At 46.4% G+C, this 12,489-nt stretch overlaps 5 protein-coding genes across 5 annotated transcripts; 3 read left to right on the top strand and 2 right to left on the bottom strand.

Annotated features, from left to right (window-relative positions):
• Positions 1-419: 419 nt before the first annotated feature.
• TERG_02398 (uncharacterized protein) lies at positions 420-1,761 on the top strand (the record flags this gene model as incomplete). Its single annotated transcript, XM_003237633.1, has 3 exons — positions 420-707; positions 777-1,382; positions 1,441-1,761. The coding sequence occupies 3 exons, from the start codon at positions 420-422 to the stop codon at positions 1,759-1,761; spliced, it is 1,215 nt and encodes a 404-aa protein (XP_003237681.1).
• A 370-nt stretch (positions 1,762-2,131) lies between these two features.
• On the bottom strand, positions 2,132-2,632 carry TERG_02397 (60S ribosomal protein L37; the record flags this gene model as incomplete). The annotated part of the gene is made up of 1 exon (XM_047747909.1): positions 2,132-2,632. The coding sequence occupies one exon, from the start codon at positions 2,630-2,632 to the stop codon at positions 2,132-2,134; it is 501 nt and encodes a 166-aa protein (XP_047603878.1).
• A 670-nt stretch (positions 2,633-3,302) lies between these two features.
• TERG_02396 (uncharacterized protein) lies at positions 3,303-4,730 on the bottom strand (the record flags this gene model as incomplete). Its single annotated transcript, XM_003237631.1, has 1 exon — positions 3,303-4,730. The coding sequence occupies one exon, from the start codon at positions 4,728-4,730 to the stop codon at positions 3,303-3,305; it is 1,428 nt and encodes a 475-aa protein (XP_003237679.1).
• A 361-nt stretch (positions 4,731-5,091) lies between these two features.
• Positions 5,092-10,179, top strand: TERG_11842 (uncharacterized protein; the record flags this gene model as incomplete). Its single annotated transcript, XM_047750892.1, has 3 exons — positions 5,092-5,256; positions 5,302-5,329; positions 5,381-10,179. 3 exons carry the CDS (start codon positions 5,092-5,094, stop codon positions 10,177-10,179), a joined length of 4,992 nt encoding a protein of 1,663 aa, XP_047605647.1.
• Positions 10,180-10,496: 317 nt separating this feature from the next.
• TERG_11841 (uncharacterized protein) lies at positions 10,497-11,473 on the top strand (the record flags this gene model as incomplete). The annotated part of the gene is made up of 8 exons (XM_047750891.1): positions 10,497-10,530; positions 10,620-10,670; positions 10,767-10,798; positions 10,868-10,884; positions 10,974-10,985; positions 11,143-11,240; positions 11,305-11,321; positions 11,405-11,473. The coding sequence occupies 8 exons, from the start codon at positions 10,497-10,499 to the stop codon at positions 11,471-11,473; spliced, it is 330 nt and encodes a 109-aa protein (XP_047605646.1).
• Positions 11,474-12,489: the final 1,016 nt, after the last annotated feature.

The raw sequence follows: 12,489 nt of genomic DNA, 5'->3' as shown, positions 1-12,489 counted from the left end.
TACCTTGATACCCAGCTAGATCCCTATTAACTAGTACAACGAGGCTCAAATCCCAAGCTATTCTATAACTACTTTGAGAAAATGCTTTAGCTACGTTCTTCCCTCTCCGCCGAGTCCATATTGATAGTGTTATTGAAAGTAAGGAACCGGGTACCTTTTTACAACGTAAGCGTAAAAGGCAGCGGTAACTAGTTAGCGTAACTTAGGTCTTAGTTATCTTATCTGATGACTGAGTTTGCGAGGAGGAGGCGACTTGGTTGATCCCCGAAAGGTTATTTCCAGCAAACGCAAAGCAACGAGGGTGAATGAAGTCTGATATCTCGCCCACTCCCTGCTTTCTCACTACTGGCAAGCGGAACAGCACAGCGAGAAACACTTATCCGCCGTAAAGACCGCTTATAGAGAGCTAAAGAAGAAGCATGTCTTCGGCAACAGCACCCTTGTTGGCGCCATACACAGCCCCGCCACCGTATCAGTCTCTACATCTCATAACATCAGTCCTCGGGTCAACGAGCAATTGGCTTGTGCTGAGGTGCCTCTGTGATACTCTACAGATACCTTTGCGGAGAGGAGGTAATATCGATGGCCTGGAAGATACAGCTGGCCTCGAAAGAGACGACTCTGTAAAAAGATCCAAAAAACGAAAGGTCGTGCTTGTCAGTTTCCTTCGGGGTTGGGAATTCTGGAGGGCGGAGGCAAGGAGAGTGGTATGGTCGCGAGCCTCCTTGATAATACTTAATTCCGCTGTCAAATCATACTGATATTACTCTATATAGGGTCTTGATTTGAATAAATTATCCAAGGAAGGGAGATTCTCGTTCGTTGATGGGGTAACCAACCTCTTTTCCCCCTCCCCTGCACTTCAAACGCCGAAGTCTGTGGCGCCAGGAGAAGCTCTGGCGGCCTCAACTCGCGCTAGAAAGAGCTCAATATCTTCACCTTCTTTCCCACTACCTGATAGAACTCCTCCGAAGTCGTCATCACAGGTTGCCCGCGCCCCCAAGCCGGGACCAATCTCATTTTCTGGCAGAGCCAACCCGTTACTTGCTCGCCCAGCACCCCCAACACCACCTATTTCTTCTGCTCCTCCTACGGTATTTGCTACGCCAGAGTCTTCTAGAAATGATAACCGCCATAGCCAGAATATACGGATGCTACGCTGGGCACCATCTGCGGGAAATTCTGGTGGCTTGGACGGGGTGGAGAAGGTCATTACCTCTGCCATAGCAGACATCTGCAAGGGGCAGGAAACCCCGGAACAGGCTGGTGATAATGATGTGCTCCTTGTCCTCGACCAGCCGGATTTCCTTCTCGCATCCACGGGCCCCAGCATGCAAGTCGGTTCCACTGAGATGGGTGAATTGATTATGGGATTGAGACGTGTACGTTGGACTACTCAGATTGTCTGTATCGTGGTTGACGGTTACTAACTCTATGTAGCTTGTCCATTCTACAATTATCACTGTGGCGGCTGATTCGCCGCTCATGCACAGTAGCCAACAACCCACACCACTAGAAATAGAACATTCAGCGTTGGTGGTGTCACTTGCCCACCAAGCGCAAATGGTTATGCAGCTGAGAGGGCTTGACACCGGCGTGGCCAGAGACGTGAGTGGAGTGTTACGGGTGAGTAAAGGAGGAGCGTTAGCGGACACAGACACCCTTAAGAATGGGGAGAATGACGATACTTGGGAGGAGAAAGAGGTCTTATACTTTGTCCAAAGTGATGGATCTGTGAAAGTATTTGGACGCGGTGAATAGAGATTTCCTCGGATATACCCCTAGCGGAAAAAAACGAAGTGCCTTTTCTTTTTCCTCTTTTCTTCTTCTTCTTCTTCTTTTTTATTTCTTCTTTTGGAATCATTTTCATTGACATCTACAGCATAAGGCGGGTCTCAACATTTTAAGAGTCGCGAAAATGGTTGTAAAGCCACGAGCTCATTAATTGACAGAAGATTCGATGATGGTTTATTGAAAGTGGGAAGAGAGATCCCATGCAAACCTGCCATTTTCATTTCCATAGTTTGCTCCAGTCCATGAAATCCGTTAATTTTTGTTATATTATGTTTGGGTATGACACAAGAGAAGTTGATTTTTCCTTCTAATTCCCATTTAACACACATAATAAATGTCAAATGGTGTCATGGATCAAAAACAAGTCCCATTCCGCTCGCAGGCTACCCTTTAGAAATAAGAGGGTTTCGCCACATCTTATCGAACTCCGGAAGGAAAGAGAGGGGGAGGAAAATAAGGAGGTGTTTGATTGTCTATGCCTTCTCTGGGCCACGGGCGCCCTTGGGAGCTCCGGTCTGGAAACCGTTCTTGAACTTGCGGTCGACGGACTTAAGGTAACGCATGCGGCCGGTACCGGTGGTTCTTCGCCGAAGGGCCTTCTGACTCCAGTTATCTGCAGAGTAGTATGCCATGTAAGTAAACACTCGCCAATAGTGCCTCCCGGGTGCAACATAGTCCTCGCTTGAGGATACATGATTCCAGTTTGGTATACATACATTTGCGCATCTTGGCAGCTGGGTAACCGCACGAAGCGCATGTGTGCTTCTGGATGTGGAGGGATCGCAGGCCTATATGTTCCATCCGCTGTCAGATTCTTCCGTTTTCTCATCGTCGCCATCCTAGCATCTCATCCAATTTCCCTGGCGGTAGCTTTGGGAGCCTTAATATTCGTTTATCAGGATATCACTAACCGCACCGTCTGCACAGAGTGTGCGACTTGTTGTGGCGCTTTCCGAAGCTGGAGGTTCCCTTAGCTGTTCGAAGAAGTCAGTATCGCATTCATCGTTATCGTCGACTATTTTATATGGATATTTTCGAGATTTTTCGGTTCACGCGAGGATGGAGGAAGCCGTACTCATCTTGAATCAGGAACTGTAAAGGCGGTGATATGTTAGCAATCCTCTTGGTAATGGAATATACGTGGAACTGGTAGCAGGAATTCCCGTACCTTCGATGGTGCGTCTGGAAGCTCTGATATGTCGTCGTCGCTGGTTTGAGATTGCAGTTCCGCTTTGAAGATTCGACTAAGCGAATTTGTTGTGGGAGGGTTAAAGCCCTCGCACGTGACTCTTAGTAATAACATTTACGGGAAACGTTGAAACTATAATCCGGTAAATTATGTAATCATTGACGCGAACTCTATCAGGTAGGCGTTTGGGTGGAATAATATGAAGAATGAACAGAACAACCTGAGTATAGAAGGTAGACTGAAGATGCATGGAAATGACATATTTGCTGAAACGCTGGCAATATATAAATACAAATTATAGAATCAACTCATCAGAGAGTTATGAGACCAGTTCGTCTTTACCAAGAAAAGCTGCCATGGGGTCCGCGGCAGCAGTTCGAGCCTTCTTGTATGCCTCTAGCTCCTCCTCTGTAACGCCCATTTCAAGCTCATGTCGGCTCCGTTTCTTTTGTGCGTTGGAAGCGGGTTTGTTTCGGCCCTCGTCTGTGCTCTTATCTTCCATTGTATCTTTAGTGAGAGCTTGTTCTTGGTCGTCATCCCCTGCTTCTATCTGAAGCATATTCTGGGCCTGCTCGAACGCCTCTATTCCTTCTTTTCCGGTACAATAGCTGTTCTTCACTGTAGAATGGCAGCAGGCGTATCCCCATGTGAAATTTGACCACCAACTGCCCCAGACAGAAGTGTGGTTATTGATAAGCACATTCTCTGCGTACTTCGATTTGGCAGCAGGTTTAGGCTCCCCCTTAATTGCTCCTGTTTCATCGTATTCGACAAATCTTTCGTTTTCAATGACCGCCATGTCACGCAAAGGGCCTGCCTGCAAATGTTCTCCGCCACCATATTTCTCCAGTAATGCCTTCTTATCCGCCGCCTTCTTAGCATCCATTTCAGCCTTCTGCTTCTTCCTATAGTACTCTCCGGATGTAGGGTTGGCTTGCAGATGTTGTCGGTTAGCATCTCCTCGCTCTTGCGTTTCCCAGGCGTATCTCTGTGCTTTTTCAAATTCTTGAGCGTCACCAGAAGCTCGCATAAAGTTCTCCTCCGCGACCAGCGCGGCTGCTTGATCCGACTGTGCACCCATATCAACCATAGATCGAGTTTTCGGGTCGTACTTTGCCGAGTCAAGGTCCAGGTTAAGCAGATACTTCGCTGTATCTTCTCGTATTCGTAAATTCCGGGTTCCTTTGCCCTGCTGTCGGCCCATTTCTGACTCTTCAGCATACTTTGCTTCTGATGTGCCATCGCCATCGCCATCAACGTCATCATCACCATCTTCTCCTGTTGCCTTCTGCTCTGTGGATGCATTATCCTTTGCTTTCCTCTTCAGGGCCTCCAGCTCTTCATATTCTTCCACAACATTTTGGTACTCCTTTGCGTCGTAGCCGTTCCACCGATCTCGTTTGGCATCCCACCCCAACTCCACCTTCTGTATATGCTCGTCTGCTTCAATATCTTTGCCAGTCCATTTAGCACCATGCTTTCTCGGCCTGCTCAAACACTCCTTGGCCTTATGTGTCATTGCGCCGCAGTTTTCACAGGCACCTTTCCGGTATTTGGTGGCTGCCGGGCCGACACGCTTCCCTCTATCGTACCATTTTTGATCTTCCTTTTCTTTGTGGAGACGCTGATGCTCGAGATAGTCGTTGGCGGAGGAGTCATCGTCAACGTAGAAGGGCTTTTTAGAAATGAACGATGGGATATATTCGTTGCGCTCCTTATTCGCAACATCAGTAGGCCGCCGTGACATTTTTATGGTAATACCGTATATGTAAATATCATAAATGTCAAAAAATTGCGTCAAGCAAAAGCGTCCTCACTATTGGATCTGATATCTTGTCTTCTTAAGCTCAAATCGTCAAAGATACCTCTGCTTTGGAAGAGAAAAGTTAAAGTCACGTGAGTGGCGCTAGGCCGCGGCTTTCTCGCGTCTTCAATTTAACCAAACATCAACCTTCGGATTTGCGACTTTGGACTCAAGGCTCGCTCAACAGGCTTTCTTTTTGGTGACTTTGCTTCTGTCGATGGTATAATACCATGATAATGCCTCTGGCATTTCTCTATGTATTTGTTTTACTTAATTCCAATGCCATCACGTCAATACTTGGCTAATGCCGGTTTTTCGCGTCCTACTCAACTGTGTGGACCACTACCAGGCCACCCCGACAGAACTTGATCCTCAGTTTACATCCGATAATAATGGCCCCCAACTAAGATCAGGGTCCATAAAGGTTCCAGTAATCCGGGTTTTTGGTGCCACTGAGACTGAACAGAAGGTATGTGCTCATATACATGGAGCATTACCTTACCTATACCTTGAGTATAAGGGGCCCTTGGATCCCGCGGAAGGTCAGGAATATATTCTCTTCTACAGGTCCTAGTCGGCTAAACATCGAATAGTGAATGCTGCTATCCGAAGTTTACATGCATCTATCGATCATGCGCTTGCTCTTAGCTACCGGCGAAACCCTCTTGACCCTTCAACAGCATTCGTTGCTTATATATCACTGGTCAAGGGGATTCCATTCTATGGCTATTATGTAGGATATCGGTATTATTTCAAAATATATTTACTGAACCCACTACATATGACACGGCTTGCAGACCTTCTTCTCCAGGGTGCTGTAATGAAACGAGCTTTGCAACCATACGAAAGCCATCTGCAGTTCATTCCTCAATGGATGTGTGATTACAGTTTACACGGATGCGCTTATATTAATTGCTCCAAAGTCAAATTCCGCCCCCCAGTGCCTTCTTACATCAGTCTCGAAAATCCAGACCATTTTTGGCATGACGAATCGATTCCTCAACGGGATATATCCGACCCTAATGAGTTTCCTAGGCAAAGCCACTGTGCAATAGAAGTGGATATCCACGTCCAGGATATATTGAATCGCCATGAAATTAGGCAACGAGAGATACACCATGATTTTGTGGTAGAATCTAATCAAGGATTTATCACAGAAAAGCTGGTACCAAGCTTAAGGGTTCTCTGGAAAGATGAGGAGAGGAGAAGGAAAGCTAAACTTGGCTTAACTGGCTCTCAAGGTACTCCGTTTTCACAAAAGGACCTAGCTTCAATGTCATCCAACCCTCGGCAAACACATTCAGGTGGCTGGATACATGAAAAGGAGTTCCGTGAACAAATAGATGCTATTGTGGCAGAAGAGCGACGAAAAAGGGATAATTCGCCTACAAGGAGCGATTTTGTTCGCCACCCTGAATTTCATGAGTTGGTTAAGACCGCCTTAGAAAGTGTCCAGGAGTTATATCCACAAAATTTGCTGAGTTCGCAAGCAGATGCTATCCAATCTCAGATCAGCACAGAAGCCAGTAATGGCAATGTTGAAGTTGACGAAAACCGTATTGACTCTTTCGGAGTGGATACATTTTTTGATACCGGTGATATAGACGACTCTTTAGCTCGGGACTACCAGGAATTAGACGATGTGATTGGCAGGAAATTAGCACCAAACACAAAGCAATCAAACAAGAGCGAACCGTTGGATCCCGACGTCTTCTTGCAGTCTTCCCAGCTTGAAGAAGTTGGTATCAAAAGATCTTCAGACCCAATAAACAGCGAAAGTGACTTGTTTGAAATTGATCCCGAGTTTTTGACTCTAATTGACTCCAAGCTCAGAAAACGAGACCTTAATGAGGAGTCTTCCCCCGAAGTGTCGAGGGACAAGAAGGCCAAAGTGACTGGAATGCCCCAGACGCAATCATCGTTCATGGCCCAATTCCATTTGTCCATGACTGGGTCGACACACGAAACAATCATAGGAAAAGGTGATTCTTCTACAAGCGATTCTACCGCTTCCTCACAGAAGCCAAAAGCCTCTGGCGGAGATAACCAGCGTCTCTCTTTTCCAGTTGTTAAAGACCCCGCCAATGCAGCTACGGTGCTGAGGCTGAGCCAACAAAACCAGCAGACAAAGAAAACGCTAGAGACCTTCAAAAGAGAACGTTTCCTTCCCGAGGGGAGTACCTCTCAGTCTAATACGATGAATTCTCCAAACGAAGCGAAGGTCGGACCTGCTATTACCAATTCACAAGACGGTTCAGAAAACATCACGTCATATCAACCGCCCAAAGCTAGAAAGGTGTATTGTTTTACTCAGCAATGTCCATCAACTTCATTAGTCCGTGAAACTATATCAGACAACTCAAGACCAAGTGTCATCTACCAAGGTGCTTATTACGGTAATGATAGCGATGTCCTTGAGCGCACACGTGAGTATGCTGGCAAAGAATTTAAACTTGAAAGCAATAGCCTGCCGTTTCTTCCAACGTTTGATCCTACAGGAACTTCTCCTGCTATGTATGGCGAAAAACCCGCGCTTCTGCTGGATCGAACGGCTTTCGAAGAGCAGAACAAAAAGCTGCGCAGAGCTTGCAGTTTGCGGACTTGGGAATTTGCTGCGAAAGCTCCTATTCAGAGCGACGTTGTTGATTGGTTTGAAAAGGGAGATATTCAGAAGAACCGCCTTAAAAATGCTTCCGCTGGTGCTACTGTGCGAGACGTCCCTGTTTCCCAAATTGATGCGTCCACTCAGCACAATAAGCATGGCTTCAAATACTCCCAGCGGACCAAATCGTCGGCTGTACAGCATGAAGCCAACTATATGAGTGTGATGAGCTTAGAGGTTCATGTCAACACCCGTGGTACACTAGCTCCTAACCCCGAAGAAGATGAGGTAGCCTGTGTATTCTGGTCAGTTAAATCCGAGGAAGAAGGTCGACACCGTGGTATTGTAGTCCTCTCGGAAACCTATGGCCTTTCATCGAAGTTGAAGCCTGAGCCCAGACTAGAATTTCAGGAGGAGATGTCTGAACTTGATCTTATGAACCGAATTGTTGGAATTGTCAGGTATTATGATCCTGATATACTGACTGGCTATGAGGTTCACAATGGTTCGTGGGGCTATCTGATCGAACGGGCCCGGAAAGGCTATGATTATGATCTATGTGATGAGTTCTCAAGAGTCAAGTCACAATCCCATGGACGCATAGGTAGAGAGACAGATAGGTGGGGTTTCAACCATACGTCCACCATTCGCGTCACTGGGAGGCATATGATCAATATATGGAGAGCCATGAGAGGAGAACTTAACCTTCTTCAGTACACCATGGAAAATGTGGCTTTCCATTTGCTTCACAAGAGGATCCCTCATTATCCGTTTGAAGATCTTACACGGTGGTTCAAGAGTGACAGACCTAGAGATGTTGCCAAAACTATACAATATTTCTCTTCAAGGGTCGATCTTAACCTTGAAATTCTGGACGCTAACGAGCTGATCTCAAGGACAAGTGAACAAGCTCGAATTCTGGGAATCGATTTTTACTCCGTATTTTCAAGGGGGTCGCAGTTCAAAGTGGAGTCCCTAATGTTCCGCATTGCTAAGCCGGAAAATTTCATTTTGATATCCCCAAGTAGGAAGCAGGTTGGTCAGCAAAATGCATTAGAGTGTCTTCCCCTAGTCATGGAACCTCAAAGCGATTTTTATACCAGTCCTTTACTTGTGTTGGATTTTCAATCTCTCTACCCAAGCATCATGATTGCCTATAATTACTGCTACTCAACAAACCTCGGCAGGATTGTCAACTGGCGGGGTCGAAACAAAATGGGCATCACGGACTATGAAAGGGAGCCTGGCCTACTGGGCCTATTGAAAGATAAGATTAACATTGCGCCGAATGGAATTATATACGCGAAACAGGAGGTTCGGAAGTCACTCCTTGCAAAAATGCTGACTGAAATCCTTGAAACTCGGGTCATGGTGAAAAACGGCATGAAAGAGGACAAAGATGATAGGCCTCTACAGCGTTTGCTGAATAACCGACAACTGGCTCTCAAGCTGATTGCCAACGTTACATATGGCTATACGTCCGCCTCTTTTTCGGGGAGAATGCCATGCTCCGAGATCGCGGACAGCATTGTCCAAACAGCCAGAGAGACTCTTGAAAAGGCAATTGCACTCATCCACTCTGTGAAAAGATGGGGCGCTGAGGTTGTCTATGGGGATACTGACAGCTTGTTCATCTACCTAAAAGGCCGTACAAGGGCAGAAGCCTTTGACCTTGGGGAAGAGATAGCCAAAACTATAACAGATTCAAATCCACGACCAGTTAAGCTAAAGTTTGAGAAGGTATACCATCCATGCGTGCTTCTTGCCAAGAAAAGGTACGTCGGTTATAAGTATGAGTCTAAAAATCAGGAAAAGCCTGAATTCGATGCCAAGGGTATAGAAACTGTTCGAAGAGATGGGACACCTGCAGAGCAAAAGATTGAGGAGAAGGCATTACGGCTTTTATTTGAAACGTCAGATTTGAGCCGTGTCAAGGAATACTTTCAAAAGCAATGTTCCAAAATCATGCGGGGAAAGGTTTCGGTGCAAGATTTCTGCTTTGCGAAGGAGGTTAAGTTAGGGACTTATAGTGACAAAGGTGCCCCTCCTCCCGGTGCTCTCATCAGTGCGAAACGAATGCTGGAGGATCCGAAGCTGGAACCGCAGTATGGAGAGCGGGTACCGTATGTGGTCGTTTCTGGGGCTCCAGGCGCGCGACTAATTGATCGCTGTTTCCCACCGGAGGTATTACTCCAGGATCCCCAGCTGGAACTTGATGCAGAATATTATATTTCAAAAAACCTGATTCCTCCCTTGGAGCGAATCTTTAACCTTGTTGGCGCCAACGTTCGACAATGGTACGATGAGATGCCAAAGTACCAAAGAATGCGCCGGACAGAAGGAGCCTTGAACACTCCAGCTGGACGGTCTGGTCAAGATGGCAATAATGCCATGTTTAAGAAAACGCTGGAGTGCTATATGAGATCATCTTCCTGCGTGGTCTGTCGGAGCAAGTTGAACTCTGAAGAGCAGCGACAACAGAACCAAGCAATATGCAATGTGTGCCTCCGTCAACAACCACATCTTTCGCTTTTCAAGCTTGAGTACCGGATGCACGAGTCCGAAAGAAGGGTAGCCAATCTACGAGACGTATGCCGTTCTTGTATGGGCGTAGGTTGGGGCGAGGAAATCAAATGCGATAGTAAGGACTGCCCGGTTTACTACTCTCGGATGAGGCAAACTTCAGATCTGGGACATACCCAAGCACTGCTCGAGCCCATAATTAACGTTCTCAATGACGTGGCTAATGATAATAACGAACCTGATGGACATAACCCCCTGAGTTGGTGACCAGTGTATTCTTGAACACGCATGGTCTAGCCCAAGCCTGCTCCTGCTGCTGGATAACTGGAGTCAGGCAGTGTTCATATTCATGTATAACTTTGTATATAAATGCGAATGTTTTTGTAATTAGTCTAGAGCAATGCAGCTTGAATGTATCTCGTGAATGTTTGCTCGGATATCCAGATGCTCCCAAAGAGGCATAGCCCCCAACGCCAAGCCAAGCCTTTCGCTGCTTTTTCGCCTGCAACCAAACTTCATCTCGAAGACGGCACAACAACAACGACAGCATTCTTCCAACTGTCGGATAATCAGATAATTACACGATGGCTCAGAAGGATATGCGAAGAGCAGACCTGGGTACGTTGTCCTTTTGTTCTCGGCGGCTTATCCGGTTGATCAGTTAATCATTTGCCATCCAACGACTAACATGTCCTTCTGCCTCTCAGTGGTACCCTACGAGGCTCCACCGATCAAAAAGACGGACGGTGATATTTCTGGTATGTTTTTTGTCAATATTGCAGGTTCAGGTATCCATAATGAATATCTGAGGAAAGATTTCGCGGTTGTTGTCCTTGACTAATATTTTGTCGCAGGTACCATTGCAAGCACCATGCCAATGGCTGCTGTAAGTTCCATCTTAATCCTGCCTAGGCAGCTCGGTCTATACAGCCGTGCTAACCATTGTGATAAATAGATGTTCACTCGAAACAGGCATGTGTAACCCAGCCTGCTATTTCTTCAGGGACGTTCAGGCCTTATTTGTGGCACTAACTCGAATGTTCTTGTTTCTGCACTTACAGGATGATCGGATGGTACGTGTTCATCCTTTCTACCATATATACGCGTATCCAGTTACTTGATTCTTTGGGACCTCGTCTCCCTTATTCTTCTTTTTATTCCCTTGAATACAAGCCGTCACTACGGCTGCAGTTACTGTTACACTCTGGAGTGATAGCTAACATCACCTAGGTCTTCCCTTGTCTTCACCCTCCAGACATGGCTAGCGGAAAGCGAAGACCAAAGAAAGGCATCTACCACTCCCGCATATATGTCCGTTTTCATGTCAGGTACGTCATACTTCCCCTTTCTCTGAAATAGATATTTTGTATTGTATATTAACCATGCATTTAGCAATGGCTGTCATTGTGGTATGTACCCCTCCGCGCTACTCATCTTATGATTAGCGGTATAGAGATAACTCAAGGCACATACTGACTGTTTCTCCCCTAAGACGTATATGCCTCTTTTCCTGCCACCACCTCAGGCTGCCAACAAAGCTCCTCCTGCACCGGCTTCTTAAGGACTGACCGTGTTTATACCATTCCATAAATTTTGATGTACCATTCCTTTGACTCGGTTCGTGTATGAAATGATCTTGTATAAACACCTCGCGCGTTGATGATGTTGTTACCAAAAATTTATAAGCAGTTAGCTACTCGGTTTTCCCTGCTCTGGTGGCCTTCAGATATGCAGGCCATACTCAGTAACGATGGCAGCATCTCGAATTCAGCCCAAGCTCCTGAACATCACAGAAAAGCGAAGAAAAAGAAAAAAAAAAAAAAAAAAAAAAAAAAAGAGACCACAGCAAGACAGAGAGTTAGTTGATTCACCCGACCGTCTGGTACAGGGTCAATCCCCTTTTAGAAGCCATCGCCTTAGCTGAAAACAATAGGTCTTTGGCGTGCGCTTAGACTTGCCCTAGTTCAGCTCAGCCAGCTAGGTTCCTTCCCTCCCGGGCCCTGAGGTAGGTCCCCAGGCAGCCCGGGAAAACTTTTACCCACTTCACTCTGTTTCGACCTATGTCGTGACCGTGGATCAACATCAAGGGACAGCTACGATTAGCGGCCGGAGTCCAGCATCGAGAGATATTGACAGGAAGGCTCAGAAATGGACTGATAATCTGTGATTCAGATACCATGATCCTGTGGCGAGTAAACACCTCAGAATTTTGGCCCGTTCGAATCGAATCAGGCGGATGGTGCCTAGCAACAAGTCGGTTATAAATGGGCCTATGAGAGTAGAGAACTGGGGGATACGACTGCCACCCGAGAACTAGGGTCTCCATTACTATATGTGGGGGCTCCAGTCTCTGCACTGATGGATGCCAATCAGTTGCTTCCTCGCCAGTCCTCGAGTAACTTGTCAACAGATTAGCTCGATGGGTCATAACAGCAGGTAGTTGCGATTACGCAGCATCAACGGCCCATACCACCTTATTAGCGCCTTTCCAGGCCATATGGCAATTTCATACACTATGGTGATAATTGTATATCATGTTTTGATGGCTTAACCGCATCAAATCCTGGGTTTGTCGAT

Source organism: Trichophyton rubrum (genome assembly GCF_000151425.1).
Source record: "Trichophyton rubrum CBS 118892 genomic scaffold supercont2.2, whole genome shotgun sequence".
Classification (NCBI taxonomy): domain Eukaryota; kingdom Fungi; phylum Ascomycota; class Eurotiomycetes; order Onygenales; family Arthrodermataceae; genus Trichophyton; species Trichophyton rubrum.
Note: the sequence above shows the minus strand (reverse complement) of the source record. Positions and strands in the feature narration are given on the sequence as shown.